The sequence below is a fragment of the Excalfactoria chinensis genome, chromosome 1 (assembly GCF_039878825.1).
Source record: "Excalfactoria chinensis isolate bCotChi1 chromosome 1, bCotChi1.hap2, whole genome shotgun sequence".
Lineage (NCBI taxonomy): Eukaryota > Metazoa > Chordata > Aves > Galliformes > Phasianidae > Excalfactoria > Excalfactoria chinensis.
This window is the reverse complement of record NC_092825.1, coordinates 99260496-99282200: the sequence shown is the minus strand read 5'-3', so window position 1 is coordinate 99282200 and position 21705 is coordinate 99260496. Positions and strand designations below refer to the sequence as shown.

The 21705-nt window shown below is 37.4% G+C and overlaps 1 protein-coding gene across 3 annotated transcripts in view; it reads left to right on the top strand.

Annotated features, from left to right (window-relative positions):
- The window catches only part of SCAF4 (SR-related CTD associated factor 4), a 43002-nt gene that overhangs the window by 9029 nt on the left and 12268 nt on the right, over positions 1-21705 (top strand). Inside the window, exons 2-17 of one of the 3 annotated variants that reach the window (XM_072340631.1) lie at positions 2032-2115; positions 2725-2769; positions 3784-3945; positions 4969-5104; positions 7087-7226; positions 7693-7869; positions 8207-8313; positions 8816-8863; positions 9971-10082; positions 10408-10575; positions 11839-11924; positions 12759-12949; positions 14857-14957; positions 15813-15926; positions 16618-16774; positions 18098-18252. In XM_072340631.1, coding sequence (XP_072196732.1) covers positions 2032-2115; positions 2725-2769; positions 3784-3945; positions 4969-5104; positions 7087-7226; positions 7693-7869; positions 8207-8313; positions 8816-8863; positions 9971-10082; positions 10408-10575; positions 11839-11924; positions 12759-12949; positions 14857-14957; positions 15813-15926; positions 16618-16774; positions 18098-18252 — 1983 coding nt within the window. The remainder of the gene's footprint in view (positions 1-2031; positions 2116-2724; positions 2770-3783; positions 3946-4968; positions 5105-7086; positions 7227-7692; positions 7870-8206; positions 8314-8815; positions 8864-9970; positions 10083-10407; positions 10576-11838; positions 11925-12758; positions 12950-14856; positions 14958-15812; positions 15927-16617; positions 16775-18097; positions 18253-21705) is intronic. The other 2 variants (XM_072340638.1, XM_072340644.1) reach the window with 2 other exon arrangements.

Sequence of the window (21705 nt, the reverse complement as noted above, 5' to 3'; positions counted from 1 at the left end):
GGTAATGTTGTTTTTATCTTCTGCATAAACATGCCTACATTTTTTTGCCTTAACTAAGACAGAAAGGCACATCAATGTAAGTTGGTCACTTCCAAAACATCTTGGAACTTTCAACTCATAGAAAAAAAATAAATCAATTTTTAAATGACTTTATATCTACCGCTATACTGTCAAATGGAGATACTTTCGTTCTCTTCTTTGTTTTGTGGTGGGCAATTTATTACATTTATTTATTATTTTGTTTTAAATTATAATGCCATGACAATATAAGGATTCTGCTATTAGTAAGCCATAACTTAAGTAGCAAGTTAAGTTTATGGGAAGAATAGAAAATACTTAGGTGCTCTGCTCCACTGAATACTATGAGGTATGATATAGGAGGCATAATAGCGAAGTACCGGAACATCTTGGCTTCTATTTCTGCCTGGCAGATGGGAAGAAGATTGGAAAAAAACTGTTTTGACAAGCCAATGTGAATTGTGTTTCCAGGTGTACAGGCCAGCAGGATAGAAGTATTTGCACACACCTTAAAAACGTGGAGTAGCATTTGGTGTAGTTTCTAGGATTGGCCATTTTTATGATGTGAAATTACAACAGCAGTGTATGGAGTACGTAGGGTTCACTGTAGATCCGGAGTCTGGTCTGGAAGGGGGTGAAATATGCATGGGATTTTGGTGTGACAGGTGTGTGCAGTGCCTGCTTCTGAGTGCCTGACTGTAGAACTGCTACTGGAAAGCAAATCTTCACATTTGTTATTTCCTTATTCTTTTAAAATGCTCTTCACGCATCAGGTTATGATAGGAAAATCAAACCGTTGGGGTAGTACTGGGGATCTGAGAGCTTAGTGCTCTTTCCTCAGTGCTGTGTGCTGCCATCGTGGATGTGTTATTGGCTCTGACAATTCTACATGCACATTTTAGTTTCTGTCAGTTTCTGAAGTGTGAATTGAGTACTTTTCAGGATCATGGTTAACACTGTGAGACAGTGGCATAAACTCTCAATGCCTGGAAACTGTTTCGTGATGGAACGAGACAAAAGTTGTACTGATGCAGTTTGTGAACATAAAGTTTGTTTGGAGTTTCACTTGTGGATAGAAAGAGATCTACGTCCTATGTGTACTGTATCTATTTTGAATATAGCATAGGCTTTCTGCGAATTCAGACTTAAAAAATAATAATAATTCATATTTAAATCTAGTACTGCAGGACCCTTTTGTTTTGTGCTTAATGATCTTAACTGAACTCAAGACTCTTAACTTTTTAAACGATGGCAGCTTTTTGATACAGAGTATTCTATGTATTAGAGGCTATAAGGCTATGCTTAAATTATTTTAAGTCGAGGCAGGTTCATGTTGTCATCTATAAAGACCAGTCACTTCTGAAAGCTTTGTCCTTGAGGAAATGATTTTTCCACTTGGTATATGAGTTTGGAGAACAGCGCAGAGCATTCTCTGCAACAGTTGTTGCAATTAAATTTAATAATAATATGGTATGTTTGTAGCAAGCCAAATATCTCTGTTAAAGACACTTGCAGCGTTTATATATAGCAGGATAATTTTGAAACTTTGTGCTGATTTGATAGCCTTGATGGATGAAAGTTGGCATACTTTTAAGCAAATTATTTTAAGATGAAAGGATTATGTCAGTCTGTAGGGGTGTCCTAACGATTCTGTTTCTGAAGGAGGTATTTGGGCTAGTTTAAATCAAGGTACAGGTAATTCTGCTGTATGTATTTATTTTTGTGAAATAGTTATTGCACCCTAAGTTAAATACCTGTGTTTAGACACAAATAAGACATTGACAGAAGCCTCATCAAAATCTTGTAAATTTCTACATATGTGTTAGTTCAGAAGGAAGTCAGCTTTGAACTTTGCCTAGAACGGTCTGCTTGGTTGTACCATTGTTTCACGGGCCAACTAGCATCATAGTGATACATAATGCAGAACTTCTGCAGTCAGTCGTTTGTAGGAAGTGTTGTTAACTACTTAAACCTCAGCATACATTTTTAATATTTGTTTTTGTTTCTGTTCAGCTCTTTTCACTGATGGAGATGAAACCTCCTATTTCCCGAGCAAAAATGATTCTCATCACAAAAGCCGCCATTAAAGCTATTAAGGTAAAGTACAACAGAAGGAAAATGAAACTGTAATACAAGCAATCTGTTATTATTTTGATTCCAAGTAAGTGCATCAGTGGGTTTGCCAGTCTTAGCTTCATGGATGTTTTATTTTAGTTGGCATTAAGAATGTTATTTAGAAACAGGTGGGTGGTGAACATCAGCTCGTGGTTTTAGACTAGTAACATAATGCCGGCTTCGTTTTTTCAGTTACTGCTTTTTAATGCCACCCACTATGGTGTTATGATTTCTATGTAATAAAATTTTAAACATTGCAGCGTGCAGAAACATCATAACATATTAATACATACTGAAATTGCTCATAAAATAAATCCAGAAAGTTCTCACTAATAGTCTAAAAGCAGTATGTTTTGTGTACACGTTGAAACGCTTCTGACAGAAAGGATGGCTTGTGTCCATCTGATCTACGCTTGACATCTTTTTCTCCATTAGCTGTACAGCTTAATAAGCACTGACATGCATTTTTCTTGAGTACGACTACAATATTTTGTGAGTAGTCCATACTATGTGGTCATGAGCATTAAGAGTTAAAAACCTTGTACAGTGGTGCCATTGTTAAGTTAATGGATTTATGTATTTCTTCTCCAGCTCTACAAGCACGTTGTCCAGATTGTAGAGAAGTTTATCAAAAAGGTAATTAAAAAAAGACCATGAAAAATACTATCTGCATCTTGTTACTACTGGTGTTATTCAGAAATCGAAGGACTGTTTTGTTAAGATTGTATGTATTTTTTATCTCTTTGATAAAATCCTGGTAATGTCCTTATTTGAACTTTCGTGCTATGTTAGGAAGGGATAGAAAAAAATGAAGTGTAAAATTCCCCCCTCTGTAGTTTCCAGGTGTTGTTGATGTTCAGACCGATTTTCAGTGTTGTGGTTGAACCCAGCAGGTGGTTCAGCACCATGCCATTATTTACTCACTCCCCTCTTTCCTAGTGGGATGGAGGAGAGAACAGGATAAAAAAAGAAAGTTGAACTCATGGATTTATAGAAAAAAATGTACTGAGATAGAGGGGGAAAAAAAAGAGGGGAAAAAGGATAATTGCTGTTACATACATGTGTATATAAAAATTGTATTTTATAGATGTATATTTTGTTGTATGCACACACAACCCTGTCTTGCATTTCTGTAAAAATGTTCGTGGTTCCTTTCTCTAACTTGATGAAAATACTACATTGCCTAGAAAGTTACTGTTATGTAAATTGAAAGTGCTTTTTATATTAAGGTTCTTAAACCTTTTCATACCTACTGGTCATTTTAGCTCATTAGTGATGCGTGATACCAACTTCTTTTGTTGGTGTAAAATTGAGCTTTTTGTGGAAATTTGCATTTGAGCATAGTATTATTTTTCCCTCTTTGTTGTCCTTGATAACGGTTACTTATTGTTGAATGTATTTCACTTTTTGTTTTCATACAGAAGATATTAAAAATTTGCAAAAGGGTAATTTTTTTTGACAGTGATGTTTGATTTTATACCATCTGTGGTTTTCTCTGGAGCTCATGTAATTCTAGAAACAAATGTTTGTGTTGGGCTTTTTTTTTCCTACTCTACTATACTGTTAAAGTGTAGATTTCTTATAGGAAAGTAATGAAAGATTGTTACCATGTTATCATCAATGTATAACAGAAAATTGTTTTGTTTTCAGTGCAAACCAGAATATAAAGTCCCTGGATTGTATGTTATTGACTCTATTGTTCGTCAGTCTCGTCACCAGTTTGGAACGGATAAGGATGTCTTTGGGCCAAGATTCTCTAAAAATATTACTGCCACATTCCAGTATTTGTATCTCTGTCCATCCGAAGACAAGGTACAACTGTGATTTCTTAAGTGTTGTGAATTGGTAACACTATTACTTTGACATTTCCATATACAAGTGAGCTAATTTGGTGATACTTGATGTCCTTGTGAATATTACTATATGAGATAGTCATAGAATCGTTAGGGTTGGAAAAGACCTGTGAGATCACCGAGGCCAACCCCATCCAACCCACCATGCTCACTGACCACATCCCCTATATGGCACACCTCCCTGGCAGCCCATACCAATGCACTGTCAGTAAGACATACTGAGAAAGATATCAGCAGTAACAGTTAAATGGAAGTTATAGCTAAATGAAATACTTCTGTCTGAATTCATCAGTTCTATTCTGTGTATACAGACGTGTGAATAGTGTGTGTGTGTGACCCTGCCAAAACTTATCTTCTTGAGACTTCTTCACGGCAACTTACTAGTGAAGGTGGTGTCTCCCACAGAAGGAAAGTGTTAGAAGTGCCAGAGCTGTAATCAGTGAAGGTTCTGTTCATTTTCTAAGACTTTCAGAGTGATGTTTGTCAAGGCCAAAGATGATGCTGTCCTAAAATTGTTTTTCAGACCAAAATCTTGTTCAAAGATAATAATTGTAAGTTTCTATCTAATGGATAGTATCGTAGAAAACATTTTGTGAAATTGTTTTATCATTTAGCTTTAAATTCCTGCAGCAATCAGTGATTTTTCTATCTGCTTTCCTGGTCTTTTGAATAATGATGGAGTAGGATTTTCAATCGTCAGTGTAAGATTGGTTGGATCAGTAGAAGAAAATTTGAACAGTCTTTGCTAACTTTAGAACTTTATTCTAGTATTTCATTCTAGTTTTATGGCTAACCTCTTCATGGCTTTTTCTAGCTCATCTTCATTTTTCCTGTCTATCTTATCACATTTGTCTGCCCAATTCTGTTGTACTCCTCTGTTGTTACATCTGTTCTTCTCAATCCTTAAAAAAATAGAATAAAAATGGGGTTGGTGTATTAGGAAAGCTATATTTAGTATTGATGTCTGCTTTTGTTTTAACAGAGTAAAATAGTCCGTGTCCTGAACCTTTGGCAGAAAAATGGTGTCTTCAAAATTGAAATCATTCAGCCACTTTTAGACATGGCAGCAGGAACTAGTACAGCTGCTCCAGTGACAGAAAATGCTACTAATAATGAAGGTATGAATGACATGAGTGATAGCATTGGTGGACAAAGGGAGGGCAATTGCTGTCATCTACCCAGACTTCTGCAAGGCATTAGCTGTGGTCCCCCACCACGTCCTTATGTCTGAATTGGGAAGAAATGGATTTGAAGGGTGGACTATTTAGTGGATAAGGAATTGACTGGAAGGTCACAGCCTGAATTTTTACTGACCATTTTTATGCTATGTGAAATGCTGGTAGTGAGGTTACTGAATTGTGGAGGAGAAAATGCATACCACAGTTCTCTTCCTCTGGAAGGCCTTCTTTTTGAGCTTCTGTGTTTGTCTTTGCTCTGCTAGACTTTGTTGCACTCGCCTATGTTGCGAGTGAAGTGTGATGGCAGACGACAAAATAAGGATGCACAGGAGCATTAATAGAGTCTCCTCCAGTGGTGATATGGAAAGTTTATCTATTGATAGTCTATACATGGCAAGGTGGGGGGTGAGCATCTTTGCATCTGAACACAAGTGCAGACTGGTGGTTATACAATTTCATTCTGATATGACAGTTGAGTGACACTATTTTTACTGTCTGTTTCATCACTGGCTGCCAACATTTTTTGCCTGAATATTCCTTCTGATTTTAGTCAGATTATTCACATGCACCTGAGGGGATAATTTGGCCCTGAAATAAACTTATTAATGATTAATATAGATATATTATGAAAGAAAATCTGTTTCACTCATAATGATACAGCCTATTTAGCCAAAAAAGGAGGAAAATAAATGCAAATTTTACTCCCTTGAGTAAACAGATATCATTCCGAATATATACAGGAAGTAATTTGGGAGTGGAGTTATATTTCAAAACAATGCAGTATTTTAGCATCTGTGTGCTGGGAAAGTATTATTCAGCGTGTTTGCATCGGCTTGCTGCGCATCAACATTGCAGTAATTTAAACTGCAAATAGATGAATGGGTTTAAATAAATTGGTGTTGTGAAGCAAGAATATTTGCTCAGTTTCTCAAACCAAACAATATTTATGTGAGTTTTTTTGTTTGTTTGTTTTTGTTTTTTAACTTTATTCTATTGAACAGTTTCACAGTATTCCAATGAAATTTATTTGCTGGAGAATAGTTACTTGCTCACGGCATGGAGAAGCTGGTGGCATTGCTTCTATTTACACTGTAATTTAAAGCAAAGAGAATGGGAAAGCTGCATGTATAGACTGAGCTAATAGCATGTCTTAAAATGTGATTGTGGTTTTAGTAGGGCTCAGTGGAAATAAGTCTTTTTCTGGCAGAGTTAGGATGTGGTGATTTGTACAGTACGAGGTGGGATTTATCAGGCAGATGCAGGTTTGGCTTTTGCTTATGCAAGAGTGGCATGTGAACAAGCCTTGCCAAAGGAATGAGATGCTTATGAAATAAATAGAAACCTTTAATTATTACCAGACTTCTCAGCAGTAGTTCAGTTAATGCTAGAAAATATATTCTGTTGTCTCTAGTTCATGTATTTCAAGTTAAATGAAGGAATATGATTATAAAAATTCAGCTTCTCTTAAAGTGAACCGTTAGACGATTTGTTTGAAATATTCATTAAAAAGTATGAGTGTAGATTTTCAGGCTTTGAAAATGGAACTCTGATTTTGAGAGTACTGATGTGCATTGCTTGACACTGTGTTGAGTGATAGTCTTTCTTTTAACTATCCTGCAATTGTAAATACCTAAACATCATGTTATCATCTAAAATACTGTGCTGGGATCACTTTCAGATAGTCTATCTATCTAAAAATTTCTGCACTATAGTAATGTAAGCAATGAATGGAGCCAGTCATAGGAAGAAAGGAATAGAATGTGCAATTGGTGTAGTTAATATGGGAGTTCAGACTTGCTTCTTGTGTTAAATAAGCTAGTGTGGATAGACAGTTGTTTTGGGGAGGTGGATGTGTGCAATGAAGAGTATAGTGAATGTTTTGGAGTAACGTAGTTCTTTCTCCATTCCAACGGAACTCATAGGTTCGCCACCCCCTCCAGCAAAGGTTGCTTCTGAGCCCCCTCAAGTCACTGCTAACTCAGTACCTACTATGCCGCAGTTGCCCAGTTCTGATGCCTTTGCAGCTGTAGCTCAGTTGTTTCAAACAACGCAAGGACAACAGGTAACCTGTTTGTATGCAAACTGGGGGAACTGGGGAAACGGTAGCATCAATATCCTTATTTCAAGCAAAATAAGAGACACCCCTGTATTAAGACAGTATTTGAATAGTGTGTGACCTTTCTAACCAGAAATCGTGGTATTTGAGGAAAATTCAGTTGTGTGTTACTAAAGAATTAGTTCTTAATAAAGTCATGAAATGTAGAAACTAGATTTAATGTATAAAATATTGAGATTTAATGTTGGTACGTGTGATTAAAAAGTTGCACTGTTGGAAGACTTGAATACTTGAATCTTAGGATGTGCTGGATTTTGTCACTGAAGTATTTTAAACTAATTCATAATTCAGTCGTGCTATTGGTGATGATCATCTTGTGCTGTAGTCTGATTTGATACAGAATTTATACCCTACAATTCTTCTCATGCTGTATAAAATATATTTATTTAACGCTATATATGTTTTTCTGTAGCTTCAGCAAATTCTTCAGACTTTTCAGCAGCCTCAAAAAGCTCAGTCTCCGGTCATAGACAACACTGTGATGGCTCAGGTTCAAGCTATTACTGCTCAGTTGAAAACTACAGCATCACAACCGCCAGAACAAAAAGCTGTTTTTCCACAACCTGAGCAAAAAACATCATTTGACAAAGTACGTTTTCTTTTGTTCCTTGTATATAGTATCATCAATTCAGCAGAAGGCTGCTTAATGGATATTTCAGCATCTTTGACTTGTTAGGGGGAGAGTGGCACAAGCTGTGTTTCTTTCTTTTGATCAGTTGTCCTCCCATTTTTATAGCCTTTGCATTTTCTAAAACTTAATAAAATTGGTTTTGATCAGCTGACTTAATTTCAATATATTTGTCCTGCTTCTAACCTTTAATTCCATAGTAGTTAGTTGTATAGGAAGACAAAAGTCTTAAGGACATCTTGTTTTCCAGTTGTGTAAACTATTGAAAAAATATCTGACTCAGTATCAATTCTTTTAGAAGCTGCTAGATCGGTTTGACTATGATGATGAGCCAGAAGCAGTGGAAGACTCAAAGAAAGAAGATTCAGCTCCTTCTCCTTCCGTTTCCGTTTCTCAGCCTGCCTTGTGAGTTTTCTTCGTCATAATAAACGAAATTATTTGTTATAAAATATCTTTCATTTTCAAAGCTTACTAAAATTCCAAGTTATCAGTCTTTCGCTTTCAGCAGTCAAAAGTTAATATATTGTTGTTAATGCTTTCTGTTCCTTACTTTGGTGATTCATTGTAGATTTTGCATGTGGCATCACTGATTGAGGAATGTGTTTAGTAGAAAAAAGCTCAGTCTTGGTTTCAGGATGAATTCTCTGCTTTTTCTTGCACTACTGAGTGTGTCACAGCATTGTTAGTAATGATTTGAATTGCTTTGCCATCTGGGGGGAAAAAGAGCTATTCTAAACATGGTAATAATGTTATGTATTAACTACTAAAAAAATTAAGTTTGGCTTTGCAGCTTTAAGATAGCAAAGTCTGAATACCCATGCAAACTAACTCAGGCTCCTCCTTCTCTTTTGATGTGCGTTTTGGTGAAGTCTTGAACTACATGATCACATACTAGTTTTTCCCACAGGACCTCTCTCTCATTCAGTGCACAGGCTGGATGGTGCTCAATACCTGGGTTAGTCAATATTTCTTCTTTCCCCTGCTTCAGTGTGTGGCCTCATGTTTTTCTTTCTGTATATGCCAACAAAACCCTGCTCTAAAAAACAGCATCACTAACATTGTCGTTAATTTTTTTACTGTGTTTATCACTTTAAGCACTTTAATGTTATGTATATTAGTTAATTAAAATGCCTTTTGAATAAGTTGGCAGAGTTTTCCCTATAATGCAGATAGGATCTCTGCAGTACAGAAATATTTTAGGTAGGTCCAGTGCCTGCTACTTGTGTACACCTAACCTAGAGGTCATTGGGCTAGGCTTTTCAGCATGTTTGTATTCTATGTGTAACACTTCTAAGCCTCTGCCCTTATTACCTTATAGTTGTGTAAAGTGCTTCTGAAAACTGGGTTCCAGTAGTCTCATTTTGGGCACACAGAATCAGAAGTATTCTATACGATTTGTCCAGGATCATGTGTAAGAATTATGTCATGCCCATGTTTTAAAATACAACAAAGTTCACATCACCATGAACTTTCTCTATCTTCCTGAAATCCTATTTGGTTTTGTACACAAACTGTATCCTATAAACAGGTTGAATTAACTGCACATACGTCATTAATTCCGTGAGCACTGTCCATTCTGTGTGTTGAATCAGGAAGTGGATGGCATCACTCTGATCCTTGTGTGCATACACATTCCTGTCTCCTCTGCCCTAAATTCTATGCAAAGTACATTTTTTTTCCAGTGGAAGTATGGCTGCTATCTGCTGTACACCCACAAATTGGAAAAGAGGATAATTAAGCTAAGGCAGACAAGTTTAATGAAAAATTTACGTAATCTTTGGGCCTTAGTAAGGCCGTATTAGTACAGGGGAAGAAAGAGGCTAACTTTTATGTAGCATTTCCTCAAATATAAAAGGGCTGCTCTTATAATGGAGAAAAGGAAGACAGTTTTTATTCTTGTTGGCTTTGTTCTTACTTTCTAGAGTGAAAATAGTATCATAATATAATTTTGTTGTCAAAGTTTAAAGCAAGAATGTGTAAACGTACGTAGAAATATGTGAAAGAAAAACAAAGAAGTCTGTATGTCTACTGACTTGTCTCACCAAAATATTATTGTTTTTAGTGGATTTGCAGGAGAAGGTTTACAACAACAGCCAGTATTTCCTCAGCTCCCAAATATGGATCCTTTTCAACAACGAATGATGGGAATGCAACAGGATCCAATGCGCCATCAGGTAACTTAAGGGTTTGTTTAATTGCTTCTTCATCTGTTACGTCTTATGTTTTGTCATTTTCTTTGATGAAGGGGCAAAGAAGTCACGCTTCTGTTAGTGAAAAGTGAATGTGAATTAATCTTCCAACAGTTCTGGAAAATATAATTTTGTTGTCTGTTCTAGTCAAGAATTGGAGAATTTTATATATGACCTACTTCATCTTTCTCAGGCTTCTGGTCTTCTGTTGTGACTTCAGAACAGAGAGACAGTTTTACTTCTAGCAGACTAGAAAAGCTAATATAATTTTTTCCTAACTGGAGGTATTTGTGTATTTTGTTCTTCCAAGGTCCCACTTCCTCCTAACGGACAAATGCCAGGTTTTGGTCTCCTTCCTACCCCTCAGTTTCCACCCATGGCTCAGCCTGTGATTCCACCAACAGCTCCTGTGCAGCAAACTTTTCAGACTCCTTTCCCTGTGCAGAGTGAATCGCACATGCAAAAAACACATCAGCAGGTGAGAACCCTCTGTAATAATGAAGTTCTTAACTTACAACACTCTAATACTTGTCCTTACTCATGTTAGGTAAAGGAGATTTCTGTCTAGAGGTGGCTATGAGGGTTGCTTATCTGAGAGAAATTTGGATAGCAGTAGTGCTACATGATGAGTTTGGTATTTCAGGAATCTAGCAAAAACAGCATACGTGTACGGTATGTTTCTCTGAGAGATTTGGGTTTGTGTTTTGTTGGCTGTCTTTTTGCTTCTCCTCATTTCTTTTTTTCCTGTTCATGCTTCAAGAGTTCTAACGATGCAGTCCCATTTGGGAGAGAAACCACTTGAAAAATGTAATTTTTAGAGACTCTGTAGATCTCGCAAATAGAGAAAATGAATTCAGAAGTCTGTAGAAGTTCTAATAAATAAATGCAAATTATATGTCTACACCTCCCCTGCTTTGAAGATAGGGAAGATACTGCTGGAAAATGAGGAAATAATACCAAGCTGTACTTCTGCGTGTCTTGCGACACAACAAGTTCTATAAGTAATTCTTGCTTACCACTTGGAGTAAAGGGATAATTCTCAAGATAATCATCATAGCTTGCTAGTCTTGGGTGTGTTGATTCAGTAAATTCTAAGAGGTTACCAGGTTACTTTTTAAGATGTTCCCTGCCAGGCTTGCATCATGAAGGCTATTTGAAGTTTAAGCAGGATGCAGTATCTTTGGGAATGGGAAGGTATAGAGGACTTAAAGTGGAAAGGAAGAGCTGTGCTGAGGATTGTTTTTTTTTTTCTTTATACACATGCATTTTAAGCATGTTCTTACATTTTGAGTATTGTTTTGGTGTCTTTATATATGACTTCAAGTACTCTCCTGTAACATCATGGGGAAAAGTTTTCCAACAGGTGTTACGTTACCTGTAAATTTGAACATAGAGTAGAATCGGCTGACTGACCTTATCATATTCTTTGGGCATCTGTACATTGCTGAAAGGAACAAAAATGTGGAAAAAAAACAGTTTACACATTGAAGATGTGAAATTTTCCCAGATTATTTTTCTGTGTTTTCACAGTGATCCTGTTAAATTTATTTACTATCAGAGTTTGTCTGTTGGTGACTACACTAGTGGTGAAGGGTCTGAGATGAATTGCATTCCGTTTTAATTTCACATACATGACTATTCAGTATAATTTTAATGCCCTTACATAACTCAGTCTAGGCACAAAATGAAATGAAATAATTGCAATGCTCACCCCTAACATCAGTCAAACTTAATTTTTTAGAACATGGAAGTGGAACAGCCACCTATTCAAGAAAGAAAACGACATGTTTCTGACAACAGAAAGTCAAGATCAAGGTCTGCATCAAGGTAAAATAGTGGAATCTCACTAGATTTGGTGAGGTAATATGTCAAGTATTAGATTTGACATGTAAGTGTATCGTGTCCAAAAATGTGGAAGTGTTTTATGCATTCTGAGTGCTGAGAAGTGTAAGGCTGATAGGAGCTCAGAGAATCTTTTTCTGTGCTGCCAGATCTGCTGTATGGGGTTGGAATTTCTGTGAGACAGCAATAAATAGCTTGGAGGCAAGATAATTCCTCAAACTGTTGCTGGAGTTTGTTTTCAGTGCCATAGAACTTGGAAGTCTTTATTACCCATACTTTGTATTGGCTTTGTGAGTGCCCTACTCAGCATGCTTACTTTTGAGGCTACTTCTTGGAAGTGCCTATTTGCTGCATTGGTTGAATTCCATTAGCAAATGCCAAAAGACATTTAGCAGCAGAATCCTTTTTTGACTTAATTTCAGGATTACTTAAAAGAAATTGCTGTGTTTGTTTCCACGTGTGGACAGCACTTGTGAAATTTCTTGGTAGAGGCAAATCCCTCAAAGATTATAAGGGCCTTCTTCTTTCCCCTTGTGGAAAGGCAATAAGGACAAACAAAGAAGACCTTTCCAAATTAAGACTTCTCAGGGAAGTCCCATGTATAAGTAGAGCTTAATATTGAATGTACTTCCATGTAGAGGTAATGACAAGCAGGTAATGCCTGTCACAGGGCCAGAATTTTCCACATCTGAGCATATCTGGCTCTGGTACATCACTGAACTCATGCCTGGTTACTTAAATTGATATATGAAGTAGTTATTCATCTGTAAATGTGTGGGTCAGAAAGACTGAAGGTAAATTGTTTCTGGTTTAAACCAGGTCACCTAAAAGGAGACGTTCAAGGTCTGGCTCCCGCTCACGAAGGTCACGTCATCGTCGGTCTCGGTCACGATCCAGGGATAGACGCCGACACTCTCCTAAGTCTCGATCACAAGAAAGACGTGAACGTGAGAGGGAGAGAGAACGCAGGTCAAAAGGCCTTCCTCAGATCAAATCAGAAACAGTTAGTGGTAAGTTCTCCTTTTCTGTTTGATGTTGCTGTAACCTTGAAAATTCTCATAGTAACCTTTTTCAGATGCTCAAGATCTCCATGGTTCACGCACGGATATATTTTTTTTCATGTGTGTCCAGTATTTTCTTTACTGAATTTTAGAAGCTGTAGAGTTGAGGATTCTGTAGTAGATACTATGCCTATATAAAATGGAATATTAGCTGGACAAACCTGGTTATTTTAGTAAAATTGCAAATGGCTGAAGAAGCTACTCTGCTTAGACTTGTTTGTTTAACTTAATGTTGACCAATCCATTTATCTTATATTGTACATCTTTCCCAAAAACGCACCAGAGGTGGCTCAACTAAGATGTGAAGAGTCGTATCTTAGCTCCTCCCTCTTGGCTCCTTGGTCAGATGTAGGCAATAGGTGGCTTATTGTTACTTAGAGTATTTTATCTGATTCCAATCCATCTTCTCCACTCTGTCTTTTTTTCTTGTTCTTGATGCTATTTGATATGCTCTCCAAGACTCATCCATACAAAGGAGAAAAAACTTATACTGCATTATTTTTCTGAACTATTTTATTTTGCCCATAAGGGGCAGTTGGGCCTTCTTGGAATAACTCTGAAGTCAGAAATATTTTGTTTGTAGAACAGAAAAAAAAAAATCTTAAACACTGTGTTCTTCCTTTCTTCAAGACGTACAAAGTAAGGCAAGTTGAACAGGAGGGGGCTGAGCACATGATTATGGTTTTTACTAGTGTTGTGCATCTCTCAGATCTGAATGGGAGCTTTGACCTGGAAACACGTAGGCTAATGTTATTCCTGAAGTATCTTGGCTATGTGGAAGTTCACAGACAATATCTAGTAGCTGTCTTCTAAATATTCTTGGAGGCATCAAATAGAATTAAAGTGTTCTTTTTGACATAAAAGGGATGAAATATAAGAATCTGTAACGAGTCAAAACCTTGTGTATGACAATAACATTAAAGTGCCGCATAGAGTCAATAGATATTATTTTAAAGGATTTAATGGCAATGTTGTAAGATACCATTTTGCCAACCAGATTGCTAACCTAAAAAGCATTATATGACAATTTTGTATCACACAGAGGGAAAGTGTAGGTGAGTACTGAATGTTGCTGTAGTACTCTTGAAATGTGTTTCTTTATGCTCCTCTGCTGCTTTATTACCTTGAAGAATGAAGCAAAATAAGCACATTGCTTGCTTTTCTCCAGGGGCTGGGGAGGAAGCTTCTGTTGGTTAATTTTTCACTTAGCCGTTAAGAGATATGAGAGTGAATTGGTTGCTAAAGAGGGTAAAAATTCCACTGCTTGTGGTAGTTTGTCACAGCATTCTGGAGGAAAACCTCCACAGCTGCGAGTGTATCACTGTAAATAAGTATCACTGTAAATAACAGTCGCGTTGCTGGTTAAGTACCATCCATAACTTGGGATGCCGGCCCAAAGCCAGAGTTTCATGCTAAGCAGCATGAGTTACCTTGTTGTGAAATATTCATAGCAGGTGTGAGGATATTTCATGGAGCAGTCTTAGCAACAAAGCATATTTTTCCTTTTTATAATTATTTGCAGAGCTTACACTCATCAGAATTTGTAAGTCATCTTAATAGAGGTTAACTGAGCAGCTTTTGAGTGTGTGCATCCTAACAGTGGTTTTGGTGCTGTGGTTAATTCAGCTCTGGGCAGGCAGAGAAAGAGACCTTTCAAATACTCCTAAAGATAATATCTTATACTAGTATAAGATATATAGTAGTATACTATATAGTAAACTACTTATATATACAGTATACTACTATACCTTTGGATGTTATAACTGACTATTTTAGCACAACTGTTATGACATTTTGGCTTGTGAAATCTGTATTTCCAAGCATTCTTACAGTCTTTGTTAACTCTTTGATTGTAGTTTGTAGTACTACGCTTTGGGTAGGTCAACTTGACAAAAGGACTACGCAACAGGATGTTGGAAGTCTCTTGGAGGAGTTTGGCCCAATAGAATCAATAAATGTAAGTATAAATGGTACAGTGCAAACCTAGGCTTCAAAAAAGCTTTTCAGATTGTTTCAGGTTAGCCTTATATTTAATACATTACAAACATTGAAAGGCTGTCATTTCCTTTGTGATTGTGTTTTCTGATGTGAAAACTCAATCCATTTGGCCTCTGTTTTGGAAAGATAAAAGGCAGTTGCTTACTATTTAGGGTATTAAAAACACCTTTGGGATAATGAAAACTCCCATTTTCATAAAACCCTTTTACTAGAGGGAATGGAATAAGAAAGAGTCATCAAGTTCCTTGTCTGTTCTCTTGTCGTTTTGGGCATAAGCATAGAAAACAAGCATTATATGGCTGTTGTAAGGATGAATATGTATATCTATCAATCATATATGTGTGTGTGTGTATATATATATATATATATGATTGTGGAATTTTATTTAAATAGAATATTTGACTGATTTTCTTGCTATTCTCAAATTTTGTAAAGCAGAATCAAAGCCTTTTTTTCCTCAAATTCTTTGCACATAATCAGAATGATTAGAAAACTGTAGATAAAACAGTGTGAAGGTACAGATGACTATGTGTGGTATTTGGAATAAAGCAGAGGTATTGGTGTTTCATATTTCTTCCAATAGATAAGTAATTCTGAGGCCATAGTGCTTCTGTGTTCATGTCCTCACGTTTATTAGAAGCATTTATTTCTGGAAGGAGATGCTGGTTGTTTTAGCCTTTTAAAGTAACATTCTCATTCAAACCTAGTAACACTTTTTTAACACCAATTCATGTTCCAATTTTCTGTAATTTAATGTTTGTATGTTGCTACCTGGTTACCGTTAACACATCTTTTTTTCTTAAAATACAAACAGATGATACCACCGAGAGGATGTGCCTATATTGTAATGGTTCACAGGCAAGACGCTTATCGTGCCCTACAAAAACTGAGCAGAGGCAACTTCAAAGTCAATCAAAAATCTATAAAGGTACTTCTTGGATAATGTCAAACTGTTGCAATTACTGTAATTCTTTTTTATCTATTCTAGATTTGTTGATATTTCAGACTTCTGTATAGTCTGGATGTGGTATTCTGTAAATTTATGTGAATGAACCACTTTATTATTATGTATTCTGCCTTTTCTGTCATTTGATTAAAGGAACTTGTGTCAGTTTCTTTGCAGAACTGCCAGTAGCTGTATAACGGGTGTGGTTGAGTAAATGGTTTTCTTCTGGTCATTCTGGTGGACAGTAACTGTGGTTTTCTTGCTGCTGCTTAATTGCCTTATTTATAATTAAACACAGTTACAATTCTACAAAGAGTACTAATAATTAAGGAAGAACACACTCATTAGTCAGGTTTTTCCTTTTGTGGAATATCATATTTGAGAGTGATGCTGTCTCCTGATGGGAAATAAAATTAATTATAATGAATGGGGAACACTGGAAAAAGCTGCCTGTATGCTTGTTTGCAGATCATGTGCCAGAGTCAAGCAGAGACATGAGAACTAATTGTGCCTTAAATAAAACCCTCCTATTTTCAGAGTGTTTCCCTGCTGTTTTAGTTAGAATATACTGGTTTGCTTTGTAGCCTCTTCCTGGATGTGCTATTTTGTCATAACTGATAATTTAAACCATTAAAATGACAACAGTACTAACTGCGTATGTTTCTTCCTCAAGATTGCGTGGGCTTTGAATAAAGGAATAAAGCCAGATTACAAGCAGTATTGGGATGTAGAATTAGGTGTTACTTACATACCATGGGACAAAGTGAAGCCTGAAGATCTTGAAAGCTTCTGTGAAGGCGGAATGTTGGACAATGAAACTCTTAGTCCGGGTAAAGTATTGCTACTTCTTTAAATGCTTTTTAAGAAGTTGTCCTTTATACTGATAGGGTGAAATCGGTATGGCTGACTTTCCTGACTCTGAGGTGCATATAAAGTGCTTGAAATGGCTGAGAAGTGTAGGATGTGCAAACCATGGATGAGAGATAGTTTGCAGGCAGTTAATAGCAGTCCCCATCAGAGGTTAAGTATCTGGATTACCAGAGATTGATCTGAAGTTGCACTTGGACACCAGAGAATCTGTGAGTTGCTTGGACATTGCCACTGATAGTAATCAATGTTGGAAGTGCTCAGCAGTCCCTGATTCCCCTCTGGGATTGTGTGAGCTACCTGGAGCAAAGGAGCTTGTCTTTGGAGAAGATGTATAGGAACTGATCTGACAGCAACTTTATAATTTCCTTTATAAAGTGCCTTTTGTTTTCATACTCAGAATCAGTTCCATTACTGAATCTTGTACTTATCTTGACCTCAATGGAAATCTTGTTGTTTTATTGTAAGCATCCTGGGCTTCTGTGATTGTATTAAGAAAATTATACCTTCTCAGTATCAACAATTTCAGTCACTGACAGGTTCAAAATCGGCACCAGAATTGCTAGTCTGCTGGCTGTTGTGATTTCTAAAAGTAGCATTAAATGAAAACAATACTTAAAAGATTTATTGAAATTGCCTTAGACGACCGTGTTGGTTTTAACAGTGCAACCGTTGTGTGGTGTTACACCTAACAACTGAAATGTTACTTCAGGTTTATGTCATTGTGTCAAATAAGCCCTCAGTTTAGATAGTTACTACTTTAAATAGCTTTCATGATAAATAGGCGTGAGTGGTGTTTTAAATTGAAGTCTTGACTGATTTTAAACACAACCTCAGGTGTTCCAGTGTTCTCTTTCTCATAATACCTGTTCTCCAATCCCTTTTTTCTGCTTCACTGTCTTTTCCTAAGAAGTACAGGCAAGCGAGTAACCCGAAACAGCCTTACTGGTTTTGTTAATGTGTTAGAACCTGTGAATGTTGACAGTGCAAGGAACTGTGAGGTACAATGAATAACTGATAAAATGAATAAACTTAGTTGCCATTTTTCAGTGATTTGCTGTAGTTGTGCTCAAAAACACTTTGATGGTTTCTTTTTCCTAGAAATGTGTTAAAACGTCTCATATCTCTGCGTTTCATGGCTCTTCTCATTTTCCAAGAAATGGTTGTAGTTAGGTCATCTCTGTTAACATCACAAAGCCTATGGATCTTACAAGGTAATATTCGACTACTTGTCAGCTTTTTCAGAACTGATGCATATATGTTGTTGGTTTCTTCTTTTTCTATAGAGTGGAAGGGGATTCCCAAGAAGGCTGAAAATGAAGTAGCTCAGAATGGTGGTGCAGAAGCTATGCATAACGAACCAGTGTCACCTATACCTAAAGCTTTGCCTGTTCCAATTCCTGTGCCCATGCCTGCGCCAATTACAGTACCTCCTCCGCAGGTGAGAGTTGTTTCCCATTTACTGTAGGTAACTGAACAAAAACTTGAATAGTTATTCAGCGTGGCAATACATACATTAACAGAAGGGAGAAAATATGGTGGATTATGACTAGATCATCTTGTGTGTGTGTCCCTTCTTGTTGTGCCTGCTTAAAAGCAATACCTGACTCTCTTTACTTAGAGGAGCAACACAGTCTAGTAGGAGAATGTCCCTTTTCTGCTGAGTTGCAGTGGGAATGGAGGACTTGTAAACCATAACATCCATTAAGGTTTGGATTGTGTTTTGTGCCCAGCAGGAACAGGGAGTCTGGTTTGCTCTTCTTGAAGAAGGATGTAGTTTGCATGTACTAGGACGGCCCTGGGAACTGAATCGGCATGTGCTTGGTGGGAATGATGGAGAATTTGCTCCAAAACCTCACTGTTGCCTTAATACTAATATAGACAAGAGCATGTGTGTCTGTCAAATGCATACCTCTAATACTTATTGTTGCAACCTAGATAAATTATTCCAGCAGTTTATTAATAGGATGAAGTACATCCATTCTCTTTTATGACTGCATTTTTTGTGTGTGTTTTCCAGATTAGTTTTTCTTACTACTGATTTAACTCAGCTACAGATGTAAAATAGCATATTGCTGTTGTGTTGTTCATATTGTGTATGCTCTCTTTGAACAGCCCTTGGGATTTCCATGTGAAAAAATTCATATTCTGCCCTTGTTGTTAGAGTGGTTCTTTAGTCAGAATTGATGTTTGTTTGTTAAGAGGATGCTGTTGGAAACTTGCCACTAGTTTAAGTAGCATGTGTTAACAGTTATTCCCTTCAGTGCTTTACAGTCTATTTCTTCTAGCTTTACTTATTGACAGAGGAGTGTTACTAGCTGTATAGTAGTAGTTTACTTCCTATCACTGTTGATAGTATGCTTTCTTCCGAATGGGAGGAAGTTTGACTAAAACTACTTTAAATCTTGAGAAATGTTATGGGCTGCAACATGGCAGACCCTCAGAGAAGGCCAAGAACTCATGTTATTTGAAGATGTGTGTAATTTACCAGTTACTTGATTAGAGAACATAAGTGTGCTGAGTTCTGTGTTGTTTTGACACAAAATTTCTTAAATGCTCCAAGACATTCTTAGTAAATGAATATATGACTTAAATCTCATATTTCAGAAAGATTTAATAGCCATTAGCAGTAATCAGCTTTAATTAGAATTATCTGTATCAAACACTATTGTTTTTTTTTTGTATTTCCTTTAAATCTATGCTGGAAAAGGAAGTGTAAAGAAAAAGCCACGCAGTTCTAGAATATGAGTGTGTCATGGTAGTTCATTTACACCTCACAAGCTTCAGTGTTCTTTACCATGGCGAAGATACTTGCACCTTTACGAATTCAGGCTAGGACTGAAGAACTGTTTTTGGCCTTCACCTCTGCTGCATTTGCTTTGAACTGTTCTTCAGGCTGTATTATACTTAACAATTCATCTGTCTTTCAAGCAAGCCTTAAAATTAAAACAATCAATTTGTAAACAGTTCTAAAAACTTACTAAAGTTCAGCTGTGATGATAGTAGTGAGGTTAGTGGTAAAAGTAATGTGTTTAGGACTTAAAGGTGCGGGGAGGCTTTTAAGAATGTTTGTTAGCTGTTTCTGTCCAGCCTGGAAATGCACATCAACATAGTGGTACTCAGATGCTCAATTGGTCTGATAGGTTGTGCTCCTTTTAGCCAGGGAAAGCACCCAGTCCACCCTTGTTGCTTTGATCAGAAAAGCAGATTTGATTCCTGTGTTACATCAGAACAGGTTTGATGCATTGTCTTTATTTTGGGCTGTGGTAATGAAATGCAGGGCAGCCTGGTAGATACACCCAAACAACTCTGGCGGAGTAATTCCCATACCTTATCTTCCCCTTTTCTCACTCAATCCTCTTTTTGGTTATAGTCATTGCTCTTTTTCTCTGCCCTAGGGTTGCAAGGACTATAGGCTAATTGATTCTCTATGTTGGTCCCTGATCTACATCTTATAGATGCAGATCTGCAACTTCTGATGCCGCTACCTAAGTAATACTAAATCCTTTATGCTGTTCTAGGGAATTGTTCCTTATGCAACATCGGCTTTGCCAAAGGCCTGTTCCCTCTAAGATTCCTCTTTCTGATTGTGAAGCATGGTTGTTGTTTACAAAGTAACCAACTTCATGTCCAGCCATTCCTTATGGCACTGCTGGTAATTTTTGCCAGCCTCTCATGCTGTTACCTGTTGTGTCCAGCAGCTTCTCGTGCTATCCAGTAGTATCTTCTATCCTGGTTACTGAGCTCAACTTGAGGCCAGGGCCTGGTTAGCAGCTCTGTACTCTGCCTGCAGCCCTAACATTGTCCCACTAAATCACTGGGATCTGAAGGAGCTTCATCACTCCTTTCTCTGCTAGAACCCAAACAGGCCTCGTGTGCGTGGGCTATGCACGTAGAAGCCCTGCTGTGATGGATGTTGCCTGTGAGGGGTATACTGTGGCCTTCTGCCGTCAGTATCACTGAAACCCATTAATGTACATAGTAGTAGACTACTTAAAACCAGCAGTGTATTTTATGAGTAGGTAGCCCCCATAGGTAAGTTTAGTTGTTTGGCCTGATAGCACACGCAGCATTTTTTGGCTACAGTATCCCGGGTTGCTGGCAAGATAGGTGGAATATTGTTGTGTTGTGCCCCTGGCCTGAGCCCCTTTCTTGCATGTAGATTCAGATCCTTGAGATGTTGCTGAATCTGGTCCCACTCCTGCAGGTCTGAGTAATCCACCTCAGTGGTCCACTTTGAGGGTAGGGTCTTGTTTATTTTTGAGTCATGTTGCGGTGTTGAAGATGAATTCTACTGTCAACAGCCAAGAGAGAGAGTTGTGTTAGTTAATAGCACTTGTGATACCAGTTGTGTTATGCATTCCTTAATAATTGGTGTTCCATTTTCTTAGCAAAGCTTGGTGGTTCCCTACCAAAACTGCCATTCTTTTACAGTGAAGAATGGCTCAGACTATGCTAGGGTGATAAACTGAAGTTTATTGTGGCTGTCCTTGCTGTAATTTTCCCAGTCCAGACTGAATGCATTTTCTTTACTTAATGGGTTGCCATCCAGAAACCACAATCCAAAATGTGCATACCTCCCTAATTTCCTGGCATGGTACCAAGTACCACATGCTCCTCCTCCCTACAACTAGGTGGGTTTTGAATAGCTCCTCCATCATACATCATCCTTTACATTGAAACTGGCAGGCTTCTCTTTGCCTGTCTTCCCAATGGAGACTCCAAGTGCTCCTAAACAGATACTTATTTGTCTAGGAGCATGGATGTAGCTTGTGCTGGGCTGGTGTGCTGGGCTCTCCTTCATTTCTCAGCCTGAGAGGTGTACTTTAAAAAACAGTTGTATCTGGACACAAACTAAACCCCAAGGCATGTTTGTTGAGATGCAGCATGATCT